General features: G+C 35.1%; 2 protein-coding genes across 2 annotated transcripts in view; one reads left to right on the top strand and one right to left on the bottom strand.

The window, feature by feature from the left end:
• Positions 1-3,750: 3,750 nt before the first annotated feature.
• LOC144451542 (uncharacterized) lies at positions 3,751-6,440 on the bottom strand. Its single transcript, XM_078142418.1, has 2 exons — positions 6,363-6,440; positions 3,751-5,348 (listed from the first exon to the last, which is right to left on the bottom strand). The coding sequence occupies exon 2, from the start codon at positions 5,222-5,224 to the stop codon at positions 3,884-3,886; it is 1,341 nt and encodes a 446-aa protein (XP_077998544.1). The 5' UTR covers positions 5,225-5,348; positions 6,363-6,440; the 3' UTR covers positions 3,751-3,883.
• Positions 6,441-6,672: 232 nt separating this feature from the next.
• Positions 6,673-24,618, top strand: part of LOC144451726 (uncharacterized) — a 34,812-nt gene continuing 16,866 nt past the window's right edge. The window contains exons 1-5 of the mRNA XM_078142630.1: positions 6,673-6,888; positions 15,872-16,127; positions 21,607-21,804; positions 22,574-22,726; positions 24,149-24,334. Of these exons, the coding sequence (XP_077998756.1) occupies positions 15,897-16,127; positions 21,607-21,804; positions 22,574-22,726; positions 24,149-24,334 (768 nt within the window). The 5' untranslated portion in view covers positions 6,673-6,888; positions 15,872-15,896. The remainder of the gene's footprint in view (positions 6,889-15,871; positions 16,128-21,606; positions 21,805-22,573; positions 22,727-24,148; positions 24,335-24,618) is intronic.

A 24,618-nucleotide genomic window follows, 5' to 3' on the forward strand; every position in this document is an offset into this window, starting at 1 on the left:
GGGTATATAATCCATATTTTCTGTTCAAAGACAATAACTTGGCTTGAGTATGGTATAATCCTCCTAGTAATCAGTGAACTGTACATTATCAGGAATCCTTCACGTGATGACGTCATCTACCTTCTACTTGGTGTACTTGGTCTGAACTTAAACAACAAATGACATTGTTTCACCGGATTGCCATAATGTGGATGATACTTTAAGGACCAACTTAGTTGACCCTCTAACACAGATTTGTATGGTTCTCTAGGTAAGAACAGGTCTTGATAAATGTCACCTCTGACCTCCATCGTACAGCGTAGCTTGGTTAACTTGTGACAAGAGTTGACGACTATACTGATGTACTCTTTAGAAAACTGGACGGCACCTCGGATATTTAGAGACTTTAGATTTTGGCAATTCTCAGCGATATCAAGGAGTGTCAAGTCAGTTAGCTTTGACCGATGCATTCGTAGACATTCTAGATTGATGTACTGTAAATGTGGACACCCTTTGACAAGGTACTCAATACCTTTATCAGTGATTCTGTAGCATCCGTACAATGAAATGAATTGTAAATACTTGCAGTGGTTGCTAATTTGTCGTAGTGAATCATTAGCAATCTTTGAGCAGCACGATAAGTTGAGATGTTTTAACGCTCTACTTCCTATAGAGTACTGTAATAAAGCAGTTGGTAAATTTGAAAGCATGGTTTCTTGTCCTTTTGAGGTTGAGTGTCTTGTTCTGTTGTCATGTTCTGAAGCGCTGCATTGGTTGTTGTCTGCGCTTGATGCAAGGTTACAGTCTTCGATGGACATAATATTGCCAGACTCATCATATTATGGAAAGCCACAACTGACTTAAGTGTGCAATTACTATTATTGTATGTGCAAATACTATGTTATTATGTGCATTCAATAGTTTATTATGTGCTTACCTTAAATTATTATGTGCATACTGTATTATTCTATGTACAGTTACTATTACTATATGTGCAAACACTATGTTATTATGTGCATTAAATAGTTTATTATGTACAGTTACTATTATTGTATGTGCAAACACTATGTTAGTATGTGCATTTAATAGTTTATTATGTACAGTTACTATTATTGTATGTGCAAACACTATGTTAGTATGTGCATTTAATAGTTTATTATGTACAGTTATTATTATTGTATGTGCAAACACTATGTTATTATGTGCATTGAATAGTTTATGTACAGTTAGTGTTATTGTATGTGCAAACACTATGTTATTATGTGCATTAAATAGTTTATTATGTGCAAATCTTAAGTTATTATGTGCATACTGTATTATTATATGTACAGTTACTATTATTATATGCGCTAACACTATGTTATTATGTGCAAATCTTAAGTTATTATGTGCATACTGTATTATTATATGTACAGTTACTATTATTATATGTGCTAACACTATGTTATTATGTGCATTAAATAGTTTATTATGTGCAAATCTTAAGTTATTATGTGCATACTGTATTATTATATGTACAGTTACTATTATTATATACGCTAACACTATGTTATTATGTGCATTAAATATTTTATTATGTGCAAATCTTAAGTTATTATGTGCATACTGTATTATTATATGTACAGTTACTATTATTATATGCGCTAACACTATGTTATTATGTGCAAATCTTAAGTTATTATGTGCATACTGTATTATTATATGTACAGTTACTATTATTATATGCGGTAACACTACGTCGTTATGTGCATACAGTAGTTTATTAAGGGCTTTCGTTAAGATCCCCCGCTAGAGGGCACACTTTCTCGCCGATTCAAACACGCACGCGCAGACTCGAGTTGCTGTTGTGTTATCCTTTTGTGAGCACGTCCCGTCGTCGTCTAGTCTGTCATGGAGTCCCACGTCTGTTCTGTCAGATTTAGGTCTGTCAGCTTTCACAGCACGTTTCTTGACAGAGGGAGTCACTTTCTCTCATGTGCTCGACATGACTGAGGAAAATTTAATAAGTTTTGGTGTCAGAAGATTGGGTATGACCGACTTGATTTAAGAAGTCGGTGCCGGGAAGCTTTGGGGCGGGCCGGGCCTGGGAGCTGACAGGGGGTCCAACTCGTGCGGCAACTAGATCGCCTCGTGACGTCTAGATCGAGATCTACCGTAACTAAGGGGAGAACCGTTTGATTTCGGGGGGGGGGGGGGTATGGAGGAAGTAGGTATGGGAGCAAATTTTTTTCCCAGTCAGAGTGACAGCAATTTTTTTTTCTACTGTCAGTCCTGCATCAATTTTTTTTTCAAATGGAGTAGCAGTGCAATTTTTTTTTTAATTAATCATTAAGTTTGAATGCGTTGTTCATACTTATACCACGTCACAATGGTTCACAACTGTACCTCTAAATAACTTGTTCTGTGCAAGTAGAAGAATTAGCAGTTAGTATGAAAGACGTCTGTCTACGTTAAATTACAACTTTAAATTATAGAACAGTTCCAAAATCAACTCTGATCAGTACTAAACTTGCTTTTCTTTGAATCAGTCAATTCCTGTAAGTTCTCAGGGAAGATATTATTTTTTGTATTTCGTTATATTTGTTGTTCCTCAATTTTCATTCTCAACTTGAGAAAGATTTATTTGTACATCTTTATAAGAGATTTATATTGAAAGAAAAACACTAGATTTTAACACTAGTCTATTGACTCCTGTCTTGTTTTTTAAATTGTCCTAATTTACAGAAACCAAATAGTCCCCTTCAGATATTGACTGTGTCATTGAGATATTGCAACAAAAATCCTGAAATATGTTTTCTTGGGTCAGAAAAGGAAAGGAAAACTTATTAAATTTTCCTCAGTCATGTCGAGCACATGAGAGAAAGTGACTCCCTCTGTCAAGAAACGTGCTGTGAAAGCTGACAGACCTAAATCTGACAGAACAGACGTGGGACTCCATGACAGACGACGACGGGACGTGCTCACAAAAGGATAACACAACAGCAACTCGAGTCTGCGCGTGCGTGATTGAATCGGCGAGAAAGTGTGCCCTCTAGCGGGGGATCTTAACGAAAGCCCTTAATAAACTACTGTATGCACATAACGACGTAGTGTTACCGCATATAATAATAGTAACTGTACATATAATAATACAGTATGCACATAATAACTTAAGATTTGCACATAATAACATAGTGTTAGCGCATATAATAATAGTAACTGTACATATAATAATACAGTATGCACATAATAACTTAAGATTTGCACATAATAAAATATTTAATGCACATAATAACATAGTGTTAGCGCATATAATAATAGTAACTGTACATATAATAATACAGTATGCACATAATAAAATATTTAATGCACATAATAACATAGTGTTAGCGCATATAATAGTAGTAACTGTACATATAATAATACAGTATGCACATAATAAACTATTAAATGCACATAATAACATAGTGTTAGCGCATATAATAATAGTAACTGTACATATAATAATACAGTATGCACATAATAACTTAATATTTGCACATAATAAAATATTTAATGCACATAATAACATAGTGTTAGCGCATATAATAATAGTAACTGTACATAGAATAATACAGTATGCACATAATAACTTAAGATTTGCACATAATAAAATATTTAATGCACATAATAACATAGTGTTAGCGCATATAATAATAGTAACTGTACATAGAATAATACAGTATGCACATAATAACTTAAGATTTGCACATAATAAAATATTTAATGCACATAATAACATAGTGTTAGCGCATATAATAATAGTAACTGTACATAGAATAATACAGTATGCACATAATAACTTAAGATTTGCACATAATAAAATATTTAATGCACATAATAACATAGTATTTGCTCATACAATAATAGTAATTGCACACTTAAGTCAGCTGTGGCTTTCCATATCATATCTTGAGAATGTCTCTGTAGGGGGATCAAAGTTTAACTGAGCCATGTAGTGACAAGTTTCTAACTGGACATTCAACAGCCGTGGACAGAATTTAACCAGCGCATTTACACTTCTTGATGTCAATTGAACGCATTCTGACGCTACTAAGTGTTCAAAATGTCTACAATTCTTTGTGATCGCTAGAACTGTTTTATCAGTTATGGAGATACAAGCTGTCATTTCCAGATGCTGCAGCTGATGACAATGTTGACTAATAGCCACCAATCCAATGTCTGTCACACCAGGACATGAACTCACATTCAGGTATGTTAGTTGTGGGCAATTCTCTGCAATGTCTTGAATAGCTGTATCTGTAGCATTACCTTGGGAATTAACATCAACTAGATGTTCATATTCGTCTGCTTGGGATCCACTTACGTCAAGGTATTTCAGTTGTGAACACTTCATGGCAACATCACTGATGCCAACATCAGTTATTCTTCTACAGCAGGAGACATTCAGGTGTTGTAGGCCTAAACAATGCGTTGCCAAAGCTTTGAGGGCCTTATCACCAACCTGGCATAGATTCAAGACGACCGTATGAAGATTTGGACAATGCTCTGCAAAAGATACTATACTAGCATCTGCTAAGGTCACACATCCACCTACGTTCAACACACGGAGTCTTACCCATCTCTGTGGCAGTCCTGTTAACCATTCATCGTTGACTAACCACCAACAATACGAAGCAATGGTAAATTCCTCCAACTGAGATGGTAGCATGTGATCGGAATCCTCTATCGCAATCAAAGACCTGTACTGGTCATTAACGACCCAGCTAATGCTTTCATTTATCCTAAAACACCTCAGATCCTGTAAGCACAGCAAAGATTCTAGTGAATTCACCGTCAGCACTTTGCAGGAGTATATCTCCAATTCTCTTATCTTCGGACACTGCCGTGCAATGTCTAGTAAAGCCTCGTCTGAAATCTTTGTTCCTGAAACAATCAGCTTCTCCAAGTCTGGGCAAGATTCAGCAATGTGGATAAAACTCCTGTCTGTTAAGTTTGTACAATGTTTTACATTGACACCGACGATGTGATGACACCCATCTAGGATTTTCATAAACTCATCATCCGTCAAATATTGCCGATGTGCTAACTTGAGATCCCTCCAGAATGAAAAGTCGTAACTGAGTTGATTCCATAGTCTTGATACAAGCCTTATTCCAAGACAGAGGTCATTGTAATTTACATATGCAAATATACGTAGCAACAGGGAGTCTGGTAAGCTAAGAATACTGGCTAGACTTCCAGTAAAACTTGACCTGTCGCTCATCTTTGGTTGAATTGTATTTCACTGTTGGCTTGAGTTAATTGTTGTAACTATATTTGCCGATCCATGGGCACATTTTCACCTGCTCCACAATGATCCCATATCTATCACTTACTGGTAAACTCATCTGTGAAGGTAATAAGTGTAATCGTTATTAAGAGCAAATTCACATGATTAACAGCAGAACTTGCAAAGTTGATGTTACACATGTAAATAATATTTCATACTACATCAACTTTGGTGTGGTTGCTAGCAGTGTGCCCTCTAAGCCAATTTGACGCACTACTGATGCACAGAATTTCTAGTGACGCACCAAAATTTTGTGTTCCCCCATCTCTTACTATGTGATGACTCACAAGAAATGCCAGTTTTTCTCATTTTGACTCACAACAACAAAATTTGGCTAGCGTTAGAGGGCACACTGGTTGCTAATGATTCACTGCGACAAATTAGCAACTAATCCAAGTATTTATACATTCCCAAAACATCACATGCATATAATGTTAATGATATGCAACTAATTATGTAAATGCATGCAAATTAGTCACTATGCTTTATATCAGACTGGGGAGAACACTGTCTGGTTCCTACAAAAAATTTGGACGTTTTTAAAGTAAATTTGTCCACAGGATGATATTTTAAATTCATCATTTATTAGTCACTGTCCATCACGGAAATATGATCAGTCATTCTCAGCCTTTTGTATGATTATTAAAGTGTATAGAATCGTTTAATCTAATCCGGAAGTGGCTGTGTATATGGCAATGTTGATGGGACATAAATATGAACCACCCATAGTCAGCTAGGTGCTAGGCAAGCAGAAAGGAGGGAACAAATATCCATGTACATAGTGTAGTTTTTGCCTATCTATTTTTGAGGAGGTCCTGAAGTATAGTTTTTGCCTATCTATTTTCGAGTAGGTCCCGATTCAAGTGCCCGTGACCCCAAACTTTCAAGATCACTCGTGCACCGTCTCCTCAGCCCTGTGGTAGTGGGTGACTGTGACCACCCCAACTTGACCATATTCATACAGCTTTGAATTTGTCTTGAACACAGTACATAAACTTAGAAACATTCTCGTGTGACAGTCGAATTTTGCCGTTCCGACGATATGGTTGACAGATGAAGTAATTTAACATACCATTTTTGGGCATACGTCGATATAGTGGTCGGAAACATGCGGAAACAGTACACTTCGGCGACGACACTTTTCATGACGTCCAATATGTTATTTATATTTATGACTTTATTCGCAGACGCTGCTTTAAAAAATCACAGAATAAACCAAATTTAAATGATCTCGATATAATTCTTATGTTTTATGAGTTAAATTTAAAATTTAATAGATTTAAAAACGATAATTTAGTAATTTTACATAAATTATTCACGAATGTTGTGATGAAAATGACAACGTATATCACTAACCGGAAGTGATCCTTTCCACCTTGGTAGTTGGCCATACCATTCCATTTTAGTCGTTTGACCTACATCCATTCATTCACTGTTTTGAAAAAAATATAAACTCTCACTTATGACGCTTTACGAGGATCTAAACCGTTAACTACCCTTCGTCTCTGAGATTCTCCTTGCCAAGAATAAGCAAGGAACCCTCGGCAACCTGGGAGAAACGCAACAACTTGGCTATCGATCTGATCGTGTTGGCAGTGGTAAGTTGATAAATGCACATAAGTTATTGATCACTCGAGTAATACTTTGTCACGGTCATTCAAATGTGTTTGCTTCGGCTTTAATTGTGAGTTCTTCGACAGTGAAGTGAATTTTCACAAAGTTGTTTACTTGAAGGTGGCGCTTTATAAAAACAACTAAATATTTCATTGGTGAAATAATTCCGTCACATACGTAAACAGTAAAGGCAGAAATAGGGTAACATAGCTTATTCACTAACGAAAGCAAAGTTTGTAATAAGCCCAAATCCGGGTACGAGACAGTAAACTTTTGGTAAAATTTGCTGCATTTCTGAGTCTGTAATTACAACTACACTTGTTGGAAAGTAATCACAATAATAAATTTTATCTCAGAAGTGTAGAATTTGTGAGTTGATGTGGATTTAAAAAGAACAAAAAAGAAAGATCAAATCAGGATTAATTAAAAAACAGAGAGAAAAAAGTACACAGGAAACAAACAAATGCTTGTGCCAGATTTTTTTCTGAATGAAATATAGGAAGATGGAATTTGTAATAGAAACTGACATCATTGACTTAAAAGGAATTTCATTCATTTGAGTCTCACTGTGAATGTTACATTCCAAGCCATAGCAAAACTTTCCATTCTGAGGGACTTACACTGCACAATAAATCAATCTTGGCATATCGTCTAGCTGACAACCAACAACGTTCAACCATGTAGGTATAATATAAAAGGGCCTTATACCTCCATAGTTCAACTCACACAGACACTGCTACAACATTTTTAGAGTATATGCAAATATTATAAGCCGAAAGCAAACTGATGGTGTGTGGGCATATCCACAGTGTGTGGGAAGCATTCATTATCTTACTATGTATGCAGTGTCATATTTGGGATTGGCACTGCGCCTGACACCAGTGTATCTTCAAATGCACCCAGTCATAGTAATAGTATCTGCCATGAGTCATACTTGAAACCACCACTGGGGTCATTACAATCAACAAAACCACAACTTACTAAAAGGGTACACTTAGTAATACCACAGCTACAAAATGTACATTGTAGGGGGGAAAATCATCAATACCACATCTCAAAGGGTATAGTTACCATTAGTAATAGTACCTAAGTCCTGCTTGCAAGATGGAGTAAGACAGGGCTCGATTCTGACAATGCCATTCTCCTTTCTTCTTGTTTAGAGACCATGGCAATGTCAGAGCCGAGTCCCATTGTTTGCAAGCAGGACTAGTAATACCATAGACTGTCGACAGTCACTCATGCCTTTTTTTCCTACGTTTTATCTAAACTTAAGTCGTCACCGCACTCCGATCCAGCGCAATACTACTATAATCACATACTGATATCGAGGGCTGAAGCACGGCGACGACTTAAGTTTAGATAAAACGTAGGAAGAAAAGGCGTGCGACTGTCAACAGTCTAGTAATACCACAACTACTTTGTAGAAGAGGGTGTAATTAATAACTACCACAACTTACTAAGGTATAGTGTACCTTCCTAGTACTAACTGCACCCTCCTAGCTTTGGTATTACTGGGTTGTCAATACTGGGGGGGGGGGGGGGGGTGTTACAGTTAGTAATGTCATGGTCTTACAAGTTACAGGAGTAATGAAGTTGCCTTGGTGTTTCACTCATTGGACATTATGTCTTTTACACACAGATAGACACAATTCAGTTGTAGACTAACAGTAACAGAGACACAACACACACAGCAGAATTCTTTGCCCAATCACATTGAAAAGTCATTGTTATTCTTTAACAGTGCAGTAGAAACAGGCTTCTGCTGAAAAAATTACACATGGACTTCTTGATTTTAATGGCTTCAATTGTTTACTTTCCAACTGATAATCAATGTCAACTTCTACATTCCCACTCTGCATGGCACCTCTGTAATTGTTTCCTTTGCATTTAAAGTTGTCTGAGTGTGTAAAAAATGTCGCATCATATGAGCGAAATGCCAAAGCAACTTCAATTTTCTTGTAACTAAGTGCACCAATCTTTATCAAATTTCCATATACATGTACATGCATGACATGTACTGTATTCAAGTTTACCAGTCACATGACAATGCAAAATGGGTAATTATCACCAAATGTTACCAAAATATTTGACTGGTGATAAATCATCGCTGGTTCAGGTACATGTAGCTCTGGAAATATTTGCTCCAACGTAGTGTGCAGTTCACTTCAGGAACCCATGTTAAAGGAAGGATATTGATCTATTAGAGAAGATCCAAAGAAAAGTTAGAAAACTAACACAAGAGTTACAGAATTTGTGTTACAATGACAGGCTGAAGGAAGGCACTTAAATTGTAGACAGTGGAGAAGAAACAATGTCTGTGTTTAAATTAGTCTGGATGTCAATGTGTGTGTGGAGTTGTAAATCGTATACTGTATAGGATATATAACAATACTGTATAGGAACTAGAGTCGACTAATGCTTAAATTAACTACACTGAGGAAGGAAGACTTAGAGCTGACTTAATTCAAGTCTTTCGAAGTATGAAAGGTTTTGATAAAGTTCCTGCACATGAATTGTGCAACTGTAATTCAGTCAAGCGGAATCAGACGATATTCATTTTGACATGCTACATGTAAATAAATCTACAGTGTGATTTGGACACAGGAAGTATTTCTTCACACACCATACTATATGTGTACATCACTGGAATAACTAACCTGTAACAAGAACATGTTCACTGTTATGACTTGACTAGCATACAATGTACAAATAACACACAGGATTATCTAAGCCTTTGGCACTTCCTTCCATGGCAATCATGGTAAATCATAGTAAAAACATGTTTTTGTCACTTTCCACTATGGTTCCTGATATAGTGAAACTGTATACATGTATATTTCATGTACATGGTTTTAAAGTCATAAAATTAACGTAAAAAACATACCACAGAAAAGGAGCAAATTAATTTAAAACTAAACTAAACCTTCTTCTTGTTTACTTCTTATGGACATTAAAATGAGTCTGGGTAGCACTATGTGGTGACTCACAAGAAATGCCATTTTTTTATCATTTTGACCCACAACAACAAAACTTGGCTATCATTAGAGGGCACACTGGCTATGACAGATATTGGTGATAGACAAACAACCAGTAACTTGTAAAGGAGAGGGTGGGGTGTGACAGCTTAGCTATTTGTAAGTAGGATCTGAAGAATTTAATCCTGTAAATGTGAGAAGAATTTGAATACTATACTACCCATTGTTCATGTATTTGTACAGTTATAATCGTGAGTGTTAATATATATTTCTTGGTTGTTTACATACGTCTATTTGTTGTAAACCCAAAATCTTCAATAACCCTTGGTCCCCCGTGACCTGACTGCATATGATAGTGGCTCTAATTTCAATTCAGTGTCTCAATTACTCCATTTGATTGTGGGTTTGTGTTCAACGTGGTATACATGTATCATTCACAGAGCAATAATCAATACAATGTTAACAGACACTAGCCATTACTCACTACAATAGTTGGGGGTTTACTCATTTGTAAGAACAACATTTGGTTCATGATTTCTCATTGAGTTAGGTGGTCATAAAGAGATGATTTGATATCAGGGATATATCAGCTATATATTCACAATCACATGTACAATGTATACAACTCAGTATATGCTGGAGTAAACACAGTCTGGTTGACATCATGGTTTCTAACTAAACCACATCTGGTCAAAGTCCCTCAATCAGCACAAAAAGTTGTTTATCCAATCAGTGAACCCCAACTGCTATAGTGACATAAACAGTGTATAAGTAGCATCCTGAGCTGACAAATATACCATATTTGGACATTACATAACTGCCCCAATAAACACTAACTTTATGAGGAACTGTGTTATTGGTTAGAATTTTGTGACTGATGAATGTGTGGGTGGCTGTAGATGAATTTTAAATTGCATCTCGTGCATCTCAGGACTTCTAGAGTAACGACTTTGACTATACTGTGAGTGGAGGTATAAATGGTAATGATACTGTATAGGAACTAGACTAGAGTAAACAGTGCTCAATATATAGAATAGAATAGAATAGAATAGAATAGAATAGAATAGAATAGAAACTTTATTGCATCTGTCAAGAAAACTACATTTCTTCATTGGATTTTCTGCAATAAGTATTTGGTGCTAAAACAAACTAGTAAATATATAAACTAGAGTAATAATAGTTAACAAAAACAATAACAAAATAAGTGTTATATGTAGAGTTGTACAAGTAACACAGTACATTGTACTTACAAAAAAATGTAATAAGACCTACACGTAGATGAGCCGTAACATTGTGTTTTGTACAATACAGCGATCACCAGACGATACATTAAAATTTGTATATAAATGTACATTGTACATGTGTGGTTGTTAAAGCAACATTGAAGTGTCTAGACTTCACTTTACATAAAGTAATAACACAGGAAGTAGGAAATAGGTAAGAACTGAGCATGAAATAAACACCAGAGTTTGGATACTGAAAGAATAGCGTAATGATTAGATTTTATTCCCAATACATGTATTTTGCATCTTTCAGTTGGAAAGTATGAGTGACCTAAGGGTTCTGTTACTATGAGTCCCTAGCCGAGTAGTGACAAAGGTCCCTTAGGTCACTCATATTTTCCCTGGCTGAAAGAAGAAAAATATTGGGGCCACCCAGTGTGGTTTATATCTTACTATGGACAGATGTTACTTATTTACATGTAAGTATTCATTGACATTACCTGATTGAATATTATGAAACTATGGCAGTGTATACCTCCATGATTAAACATACTTCATCATTGAAACTGAACGTGATTATAATTTTTGCTGAATAATGTAATTATTAAACCACCTAGAGACTTCTTGTGTGATCGCTATTAATTCTGTCGTGACCCCCAACAGTGACCCCGACAAATCTCTGTGTACAGAAAGTGAAGGTGGTTCCTGTGGAAACTGTAATATACACACAATAGCTGGCATTCACAATAGGGTGACTTGTTATCAGCAACAGGAATGGATTTATCAACAGGAAATGGTACCCTCATTAGTTCTGGGTCGTTGACAGATAAACAGATTTAGCTAACAATAGAATATTGGAGTGGGTTTTTATGTACAGTGTAGTTCTGTAATTTAAGTAGATTAATACAATGTATCAAATACATAAATTTTGAAAGAGGTCATGAGTATACAAATTGTATATGTATTGTATATTATTCAAATGTGTTTGTACATATGTGTGTGTGTGTGTGTGTATACATATATATTATATATATATATACATGTGTGTGTATATAATTATATACATGTATATATGTGTGTGTGTATATATACATGTATATATGTATATGTATGTAATATATACATATATATATATATATATATATATATATATATATATATATATATATATATATATATATATATATATATATATATATATATACATATATATATTGTACACACAGTATGAAAAGGAAACTGCTGTGTATTATAAGTAGGTTTAATATATGTAATTTATTACAATCATGTATTAAATAGACTTGTGATTTAAATAGATCTATATTTGGTATAGAAAGTAGCTATAGTTTGTATACGTCTATAGTATATACAATATAGAAGATAAAACACATTGAGTGTGTGTGTACATCATTTAATAGAACTATAATTTGTATAAGTGTATACATGTAGTGTATAAGATAAAACACAGGTTGAGTTGGCCTATATATTATACATGTAGAAAATACAACACAGGTTGAGATGGTTTGTATATTATACATGTAGAAAATAGAACTATAATTTGTAGAGTGTATATATAATGTACTATGCAGAAAATAAAACACACATTGAGATGGTTTATACAAAAATGTATATTAGAACTATAATTTGTATAGGTCTGTAGCATATACAATGTAGAACTTCGAAGGCAAAAGACAGGTTGAGTCAGTCAAAAAAATTATATAAAATAGAAATATGGTTTTTAGTTTGTCCATGATTTTTTAGACTACATGTATTTATGTGAACTATACCCTTAGGCAAAGTTCTTTGATATTCATGAATTTGTCAGACCAGTTTGAAAACATGCATTGTGATGGATTAAATTTGATTGTCTGTTTACAATGCCACCTTTGGGGTCTAGTAATTTGATTGTCTGTTCACAATGCCACCGTTGGGGTCTAGTAATTTGTATCAAGGTACGTAACCTATCCATTACCATACAAGTCTGGCAGTATTCATGTTCTATACATAAAGTCCCTGCCTTAACAATAGTAGCCTACAGACTTGGCTATCTGGTTTGACAATGGTGATCTGTGGTGCCAGTATGTTGTAGACTAGAAACTCTACATTTAGGCTTGTTTTCTACGATCTCTTCCCCACCGTATAGTCAAATGGCTTTCTTTAGCACAACATTCAGTTCTTACCACTGACAGCAGTAGTTTAATGTTATTGGAGCGTTGATGTAAACATGGGGACGTGATAACTTATTATCAGGGCGGTTGATTTTGCGGACCTAAAAATCAATTTGATTGGATTTATTGTGTCATATTATATGTACAATGTACAGCTACCCAAATAAATTTACCAGCAGGTGATTCAGTACTGTTCAGGAGGTACAAAATTATGAAGAACTCGGTGATATCTCATGAAACAGTTTTAAAAATGTTCCTTTTGCAGCTAGTGCAGCTTTAAAGTGGTCATATGGATAAGGATTTGGAATTTATTTTGGATTTTCAATTTATAAAACAATGTTATCATGGGTCCTACTTGAAAAATCGACGTGAAACACCATCAACAAAGTTCTTGTTTGTAAGTTAATAAATTACAAAAGATTAATAAATGCGTAAAATGTTTGTTATTGTTCGTACAATAAACTTTTTACGTATGTTTTAACACTTCTCAATTTATTTACAGACTTGGTATATGTTGTTTCTCTTTGATTTTTCAAGTAGGAAACCATGATATCATTGTTCTGTAAATTAAAAATCTCAAAATAAATTCCAATAGGGAACTCGCAAACCAGCCATATTGAATGTTGCATCATGGGAAATGTGATAATAAATACTAATCAATTAGTATTGTAAACAATGTTGTTAAATTATTTATAACCACGAATGATCAATTCATATTTAGCTTGACCAGTGTGGGAGGTTTATTTCATCGGTAGCTTCAGATAAGATATTACGATAACCACAGATAATCCCATAGTCCTTTGTGTCTGAGCATGCTCAGTCTGGATGGCAAGTTCCCTATTCCTTATCCAGATGGCCACTTTAAAGGCCCATGTGAGATTAGGATTAAAACGTACGTATGAAATATACAAGATTGTCTAACAGAGCTTTAAATAGTTGGTCTAGAAGAGAAGAAACCATACATAAATGATGTTATGGTTCCATTGATAAAATAACGCTAGTGTTAGAACCTGGAATTGAAACGCTGGCCTTTAAACCCATGATAAAATTACATTTTTGTCAATGGACTTCTTGAAACTCCTTGAAAACCAAACATATGAAATAATGAGTCATATAGGTGTTGGCTGAAAGTTTCATTTTTTTCATGACAAGTAAATTTTCATGTCAAAAAACTGACAGAATCATAAGAAGTTGACATTTTGACAAAACAGCATTCAGCTCACAAAGAGCTCTGTACCAGGGTCACCATTGAGGGCGCCATGATCAGAGTAGGGTGACAATTCAGGAATGGTGTTTGGTAGTGTCTGTTTTAGAGAAAGTATGCAGAGCTACGTGTGTTTATCCCATAACTAAAAAAATGTAATTCATTCAGACCATCATTCTACATGTACCCCTAATATGGTCAGGGTACTCTTACTTTTAATACCTTGGCGTTGCTATCATATTTATTAGACAAAATGATGATGATGATGATGATGATGATGATGATGATGACAATGATGATGAGGTGTTACCATGGCAACTGTGATTGTATAAGTCTTACCCTGGCAATTGTGATTGTCAGTGTGGAAGCACTGCTGTCTGAGACAACAACCATTTTGATGGCATCTTATCAGGATGAAATCCCCTTCTGTGTAACGCCTCTCCAAAATTTGCCATGTGGCACTGTACGTCCTGTCTGTGTGTACCTTGGGAGTATACATACTATACTAGGTTACTTGGTTAATCATAGAGCACTGCTGCTCTCCTCGATGTCTGAACAATACATAAAACATCCCTGATTTACCCTTCTACAGAATACCAAGGAACAAAGCTCTTAAGAAACAGTACTATGAGGAGACGTGATGGTTCCCCCAATTTGAGCAAGGGCACTGTATTCTCAATTTCCTGTTTGCAATGTGCAATGGCCGATTTCTGCTGTCTAACATAATAACCACATACACTGATACAAGCTTTACCATTACAACTGTGATTATCGTATAAATGTCCTGTTGTCTGAGATAAGATTTTACCCTAAATTTAACTTGCTCAGGTCTCTGGGATTCTTTCATTCTTTATTTGTATAACAAAACATTTAATGCAATTGTGTTCTGTTGTGTGAAATGGTGACCTGAGTGAGTTATTGCAAACAATCAGGTAAACTCTCAGCCCAGAGAGACTACTAGTAACTGGGCAAAAAGAGAAAAAATAAGTTGACCACACATTTTCCTTCACGAACTTTGAAATGAATAACAAATTCAAAACATTTGAAGATTATGAGACAAAAATTAATCTGCCAAGGGACTTTCCCCAGAGACTTTGCTATCTGGTTTGATAATGTGGTTCACTAGAACAGGGAGTCAGTTTATCAAGGCAGACAGCCATACAAGTCTCTCGGCCTTAACAACTATGATTGTCACTGTGAATGTAGTGCTGTCAGAGATAATTGATGTTAGTGGATGTTTATGGCAAAGTTTATGTAAGAATTCCAATGCTAGATAAAGTGGTATGAAATAGGATAGTGTAGGGAGTAGTGATAGCTGGGTCTTGGACTATAAATCAAAGAACCAAGCTAAAGCTGTTTGCATCATTCTTTATCTCATTATATGTATCTCTTTGCAGTTGTTACAGTATTGCCAATCAGAAGATGACCGAAGACGATACCCTTGATTGGTTGCACGAACTCTTAGAGGAGGTTCAGTTGGAGAAATTCTTCAGTCGCTTCCGAGATGACCTCCAAGTTACTAGACTGTCACACTTTGACTATGTCAAAGGAGATGATTTGGAAAAGATTGGAATGAGCAAGCCGGGACAGCGGCGACTCTTTGAAGCAATTAAACGGAAAAAAGCTGCTCGCAGGAAATCCTGGATTGGGAAAGTAAGTCGGAAATTAGATAAATTTTAGTTGGAATGTGGTTTCTCTTCTGAGAGGAATTTGTTGGTCACTGGGGTTTGTTGAGTTCACACAATATTCGTGGAAAACACTATTCAACAAGCAAGCACTGGAAACAGCATTTTTAAAGGAAATCAATTTCTACATGGGGAAGGAATTTTTTTCCCTTTTTCAAAAATCAGATTTGTTCATCAAAGTTTTCAGCTATGTAACAATTTCAGTGAATTGTAAAATGTATGCTAGCAACGTTAATTTCTGTAGCAACAACTTTATGTTAAAATTACCAGAAAACAAACTGGGAGTACAATGGAAATTCTAGACAATATGGAAATGTCGTATGTGACTGGAGAATTTTAAATTTGTACGTTTGTTTACTATGAAATTTAATATCAATAAAATAATTTTTTGTGAAGAGAGTGATCTTGTATCATTAATCATTCAATATTGGCACTGTGCCAAGGTTCATTTAAATGTAGTGCACTACAACATTGCCCAGGCATGATTTCGCTCGGGACTCGGTAATAACAAGGTTTGGGCTTAAAAATGAACCATTTTCACATTTTTTTAATGTCGTATTAATGGGACATTCACTTATTTTCTATTAAACAATGATAAAGTGCATGTATGTTGTTTTGAATGTGTCTAGGTCACAGTTCCCGGTGTATGCCAAATGCATTTACAGGCAACGCTTAGCGAAATTTTCACCGATTTATATACATGTAGAAAAATTTAATCAAATTTGATGTTTTTGTCTAGAATTTTTCTTCCACCTAGTAATAATTTTTTCATACATCGATTCACTGGGTATTTTTAAGTCTGTGTTCGAAGTTTCATGAAAATTGAACGCCAATCTATATGAATGGCCTGTGACGTCAACAATGTATGTTACAGATCTAAGGGCCTCGCTGGGCCAGCAATCAGTACCTAATTACCAGTACCTTAAATTCACTTTTTTTTTCAATTTGTTAATTGTCGTTGCATTTGTATTCAGTATTCAAATTGTAATATAATAGGGAATTCTTTAGAAATGTTAGCAGGTATAAATGTACTATGCCAAATGGTCATGTCGTAACTTGTAACTGTTATGTTAGGATAACCTGTTGTATTTTTCTTTGTTTCTCATCGTAAAAGCCTGGTTACACGGGGCAATGCATGAAGCAATTTAGTGCGTTGCGTACCGAGTTGTCTCATGGGTCTTTATGCTTAAAATGATTGGTCGGTTAGTCGGTTGGTCGATTGGCTATAGAGTCAAAATAGAACAAGAAGGTCGACATATTCTCACATGTCGTGCCTATGCCTATTATAATGCATATGAAACAGGTGGAGTGGAAGTTATGTTGTCTACCAGGAAATCGAATGTTCACTACTTTTATGATCCCCTAGGCCCTAGGCAGTAATAATCTATTTTAGGTACTGAGAATTAAAGTCAAAAGGAAACTATACTATGAGTCATTTGTTGTATTAGTGATCTCACATTTCATTGATCAATTTTTGTCCAGATATATCGCCATAGCACCAATAATGATGTTTTCCTGAACTGACAACAGAGGGCGTCAACTTTTTCATTGGATCAAAGAAATTTAGTCTGGCAGGCCATGAGTAACATATATATAAAAAAGTCACCTTATATACATGTAGATGTTAATATTCAATATATGTTTCAATTCTTGTTTCATGTACATTATACATGAATGGACATGTTTATAGCAGCTAGACTTACATATATCATGTAAATAAAACTAAACAATGCCTGATAACGGATCAGTCTTTAAATTTTGAAATTCGAAGTGAATTTTGGATTTATTTGGAATTGGACAGTCTGGCAAAGAGTGATGGGGAGGTTATACTGATATATTATTGTATGACTAGTACACATGTAGGTCTTTTTAGGATATGGGAGGGGGGATATTATAAAGGAGGGTTACAGCAGCTAGCAGTCAATGATTTAAAATTCAAAGTGAATTTTGGATGTATGTGGAATTGGTCTGGGCTGGCGAAGGGGGGATGGGGAAGTTACATTGGCATACTAAGTATACTGTGTATGTATGTTTACTAGTAGTTTAGCTGTGTCAGGAGTGGAATGGGGATGTGATGAGGGTTACAACTGAGTACCAGACTCCTTAGATTGGTATATATGTAGGGGTAGGGGTGGGAGGGGGGTGTTGCTGCACCAAACATACGCAAGCACATAGATTGACATAACACCAACGATATAGATAGGGAAAGACAGATGTGACAAACAGGGCCATAATCTAACTGATGAGTAGATGGAGTGTACTAATCCCGGCATCCTAATATACATAACTTTTTATAATATATTCTATTAATATGTAACTTAATATGATATTACATACTAGTACTAATACATTTATAATTTATTGACTGAATCTTAATATAATATTTGATATTAATACATAACTTAAGATATTGAAGCATAGACAGTGGAGGTCTCCCTCCAGTGTCTATGATTGAAGTAATTCAAAACATAATATATTATAATTTATATTAATGCATAACTTGATATTTTATACTAATACATGGCTTGATAATATTTGATATTAATATATAACTTAGATACCGAATTGTTGCATGTAGCTTAGTGTAGCCATAGTAATAATACATATAATTACAAATGGCTGATATTGGATCCAGCTTTTTTTCCCCAAGAAATTGTAACATGTATTATACATCTACATTTGTACCATGGAACCTTTAACACAAATAATAAAATATTATATGGTAAAGCATCGGAAGAGATTAAAGGTTTATGATATTCTACATGTATACTGGTTCAATTAATGTCCTTTGTATACCATGGACTGGGTAATAACAATGTATACTTATTAAAATATGGAATACTATTAAAATCACCAGATTTAGGCCTAATCAAAAAAACTGTGTGGTTCTGATTACACTCAATTTTAGAGTAGGTGGGGTAGGTAGATTTTTTATTTATTTTATCGTATATTTTTTTTCTGTGTGAGTGTCTAGTTCAGGTTTTCCATTGCTTTCCAAATGGTCTCTGTGTTATTTATTTCATCCTATCAGATGTATAGCCATTACAGATTGGGAGAACAGCTTTATTTTGTCTTTTTAAGTTGATGCCAGTTTCCGCACCACTATTAATTCATAATTTTTGCGATTTTATTAATTTTTTCCCAAATATGTAAAAAAAAAAAAAGAAGAAGAAGTTTAGGATCAGCAGTGAAAACCTAGGTGGGGTCAGGTAACCGGAATCAAAACAGTTAATGTTTAGGCGTATTAAACAATATTGGCATATTCTCTTTCCTCTTTCCCATTTGATTTTAATCTCCAACCATAATCGGAACTACCGGAAATTCTCAACCTTTTACACCTATAATTTAACAATATATGTTCGAATAAATACTATATGATAAAATGGATGATGAATAATTAAGCTGTACAGATCTGACCTCTGACCTTGCCAAACAAAGATGTATGTGTGCACTAATAGTGACCTTGGAAAACTGTTTTATTGTTCGGTTTTACTTTATTATAATAGGCCGGATAAAAAAGAATTGTATATGACCAACTGACGCTTGTTTTCCTGCCAGCACTAAATATTTTCTTACTTTCAAAAAAGTAAAAATGATGAAAATTTACTTCTATTTCTGTGTAACTTTCGACATTTTTTGTATTCTAAAAAGGTAAAATAGTGAGAATTGACCTATATTTTATTGTAAATTTTCCTGCCACGGTTTCATTGGTCAATTTTTTTTTCATTCACATTCTCCAGAGAAACCATGTATTTGTAGACTATAAGTTGAACTTATTGACAGTCTGCGTATTGTGTTCATCTAATTCACATATAACTGTTTTCATTTCTTTTCTATATCATCAACCTATCACAGAAGTATTGGTACCAATGAGTATCTTGTCTTAGGGTCAAATCTCTAAAAAAAAACCACCCATAAAATGAAAACTAAAATGAAATTCCAATGTTCATGTACCTACCCTATTTTCTGAAGTCATGTTATCGGAAATAAACAATATTTATATATTTCTGCCTAATTGATGACATAGGTAACATGATCATAGTTATCAAATGAATGTAGACAGTGTATGTATTATCATAAAATTTGATATCCCTACATTAATACTAAGTTAGGATATTGATTTGACAGACCACCAAAGTTTCTATGTGTCAAGATGTTTGTTTGTAATTTGTATCCTCAAAACTATAAAATATGATAAATATAAAGAGAGTGAAGAGAATTGATTATAGTACTTAGTCAAATTGTGCTGAAGGTTGTGTAGTGTTTGGCTGGGATGGAATCGCATTTGTCAGTGTGGGTGAGTAGATGGATGGTTGGTTGGTTGGATGGACAGACAGATTGATGGACAGATAGACTGATGTACCAAGGGATAGATGGATAGACGGATGGATGGACAGATAGATGGATGGATGGATGGATGAGTGGATGGGTGGATGAATGGATGGATGGATGGATGGATGGATGGAAAGGTGGGTTGTTTGAAGGAGGGAGGAATGGTTGTCTGGATGACTGAATGGAAGGAAGGAGGGAGAGAGGGACAGACAGATGGACAGATAGACTGATGTACTGAGGGGTTGCTGGATGGATGGATGGATGGATGGGTGGGTGGAGGTTGAGAGAGAGGGAGGGAGGGATGGATGGATGGATGGATGGAGGTTGAGAGAGAGGGAGGTAGGGATGGATGGATGGATGGATGTATGATGCATAGATGGGTCAGTATGTATAAACAACTGAAGCCATTTTACAGTCATACTGTCAAATTTAGAAAATTGTTTATGAATCACATCATACTGAAATTGTAGGATGTTACTAATCAGTACATCAAAATAGAAATTGATACTTGTATATGAACCATTGATACTGAGATTAAATTACCAAATTACATATTATAAGATTTGTATTCATGTATACATAGTGTTTCTCTGACTCACTTTCACATCCTTACTATTCAGATTTCTCATCTAAGTCCAGTAAGGATTTATAAGTCAGTCATTAGTACACTTGTATTCAGTATAGAAACTATATGTGTGGGCTCGTTTTCTACAGTCTCTTGCTCTCTCTCTCTGTGTCCATGTATAGTCAAATGGACAAATTCTACTGAGAAAGCAAACTCACCGGTATTATTTCATGAGTTGTATCATTCGTGCTGTGAAAGAGACTCATTTTTGTAAGACATTCGTTATTATTTTAGTGTTTCTCATGATCCAACTGACAATATATTTCTTCAAGCAAACAAAACAGTTTTTAAAATGTGGCCGGATCTGATTGTTACACAGGAAGTCTAAGACTAAATGATCAGCTGTTATGTGCACTCTTCTCATCCCATTTCACTAATGTATGTTAGTGGCAGGGATGATGAGGATGCTCCTGGTAATGTACAATGTATATGACAGTCTACCAAAGGAAAACTTGATCTCTAATTTGTGCCAATTTTTGTTATTTTATAGGTTTTTCCAGGTGCTAAAAAAGAAGAAACAAGTCCTGTACCTCGGCGATCGGCAATGCGTAGACCGCTAGCACTGATGCAGTCTCAGTCTCTAACTTGTTTGATTAGTGAGAGTGAATTATCTCTGTATGAGAAGCTAGGTGATGGCTCTTTTGGTGTTGTAAGGAGAGGAGATTGGAAAACACCAAATGGTGGTAAGGTATGTGACCTTTAACCTTTAAGGTAGAATGGGGACAAATTTGAAAGTTCTTAATATCTTTTTAGCTTTGCCATGTGGACGCTTGCTTCTGGTCTCTTTTGAAACAATAAAATAGGCCATTGCAGACATCAAACAGGAATTGAGAATACAGTGCCCAAATTGGGGGTATCATCACCTCATACTAGTACCGTTTCTTAAGCGCTTTGTCTCTTGGTATTCTGTACAAGTATAAATCAGGGATGTTGTTCGTATTGTTCATTAACCTAGTAACCTATACCATGTATACCCCCAAGGTACATACAGACAGGAAGTAGAGCGCCACCATGGCAAATTTGGAAAGGCCTAATTGGGGGTTCACCATCTTGTTTTCAAAGAGATTTTCACTTTATTTTCCCATAGCATTATTACAGTATTTGGTGGCCATATTGGATTTTCGAATGTCTTCATTTGATATCATTTTGACAGACCTTATTTTAAAAAATTGTATGGTTACCCGTGATTTTTTTACTTGATTTTAACTGGAATGAGCTTATGGTTTCTTGAACACGATATCAGCAGAAGTTTAAGATTTTTATTTTCGAGGCACACACGATACTATACGTAACCTATTAAAATCTAACCTAGTCTTAAATATGTGGATTTGACCTTTATGTTACAGCATGTGTCAATGTATAGTTCATTATGCAGTTAATCAAAACTTTTTGTCAACTTGTCTGAGATGTTGATGTAAACATGTTGATAATTGATGATATCTGTTTTCTATAAATAGATACCAGTTGCATTGAAGTGTTTGAAAAGTGAAATGTTATGTCAGCCTGGAATGTTTGAAGATTTTGTGAAAGAAGTAAACGCTATGCATCTTCTAGACCATCCCAATCTTATCAGACTCTATGGAGTTGTTTTGACTTCACCGTTTATGATGGTAAGTTTTTATCAGACTGTTTAGCACTGCTGTCTTATTGATGTTTGTGATGATAAGTTTAAAGGGTAATTCTACTCAGGGAAATGCATTTTGATAAACATTCTGTTTTTAATGGAGACTCGTTTCATGATTTTTACCTGACCTGTATTGTGCATAATTGTTGAGAAATCTGAGTTGAAGCTTTTTCCTCATTCATTGTTCAGTGGAGGTTCTTGTCATAGACATGCATTGTGTCAACAGTAAATTGAAACTTGTTCCTCATTCATTGTTCAGTGGAGGTTCTTGTCATAGACATGTATGTGAAGAAGTTTACAACAATGTTCGACCAACTGTATCTCTTAGCCTTTCTCAAGCTGTACTACAACTACCTATTATATCAGCAAGTTTCTCTATTGATCACAGTGTAATCTTTCACTCCCTGATGTTTAATTAGTGTACATTTCACCAGTGGTGTTTTAAGTAGAGTCTTCAGGATAGGGACACTGTGGGATATCTAATCTGGTATAATAAACAAAGTTGCAATGTTGTATTGTGTTCTAGTTGTGAATTTATTGTCAAATGAGTTATTTGTTTACCATCTGAGTGAAGTGAATGAGTGTATGTGTCATATTATCTGTGTAGTGACTAGCCAGCCTTGGTTTTATCAACAATTTGTTTACAATTAAACATCAGGGAGTGAAAGATTACACTGTGATCAATAGAGAAACTTGCTGCTATAGTAGATAGTTTTAAAACAGCTTGAGACAGGCTAAGAGATACAGTTGGTTGAACATTGTTGTATCAGATGTTTATACAAACCTTTCCACAGCAGGACAGGAATGCTGCCAGATTCAGTGGCAATATTAATTTCAAAAGAGGGAAGTATATTGTTAAATATCAAATGAATTCTTTGTTTGGGGAGCAATTTATTTGCCCATTACTAATTTAAGCATTCAGGTTCCGTTGCCACCCCTGTAAATTTCACGATTGTTTATTTTTGAAGGTAGTAAGCAGTTATGAGTCATGAATATTTAAGTTGGTAAAGATTCAAATACTTCTAACTTGACTTACATATACCATGTACAAGCTAAGTTGAACAACAAATATGGAATATATACTCTGCTTGTTCTACATCAAAACAATGTGTTTCTATGTCACAACAACACATGTCGACATTACTGTTCTCAGTGTTCAAAACATGAGTCAAAACATTCAAAATTGCCATAACTTTCCCCAATTTTTCTTTGATATTACTGGTGCTGGTATAATTGTGTTATTCTCCAATATTCTTTATTCATTCAACTTGAAAATACTCATGACCTAAGGGTTGTCCCTACTCATCTATGACTTGTAGCGACAAAGGCCCCTTAGGTCACTCATATTTTCCTTTGCTGACCGAAGAGAAATATTGGGGAATAACATCTAATTGTCTACTTTCAACAGGTAACAGAACTTGCTCCACTTGGTGCCTTGTTAGATCGTCTACGAAGAAATGGACAAAAGTTACTTATATCAACATTATCTGATTATGCACTACAAATAGCCAATGGTATGAGTTATCTAGAAGTGAAACGTTATATACACAGAGATTTGGCTGCCAGGAATGTACTACTAGCATCTATGGAGAAGGTAAACTTTGTTTCTCAGTGTCCTTTCTATACATTGTTAGAATCTTATCGGTTGGAATTTCTTGAACCAAGTAAAGTGCACATACTACACTAACAGTCAACTTGTTAAAGGGGAATGCTACTCCAAGAAATGAAGTCATTTTCATACATAAAGTATGGGCTCTGGAGAGTCGTTTCATGATTTTTCATTACCTGCAATTACTTGCGATTTCAGAGAAACATAAATTTTGATCTTGTGCATTTATAGGGTATCTTTGCAATTGGCTATTGCATCATGGGAGTCCG

This window comes from Glandiceps talaboti, chromosome 21 (assembly GCF_964340395.1).
Source record: "Glandiceps talaboti chromosome 21, keGlaTala1.1, whole genome shotgun sequence".
In the NCBI taxonomy this organism is placed as follows: Eukaryota; Metazoa; Hemichordata; class Enteropneusta; family Spengelidae; genus Glandiceps; species Glandiceps talaboti.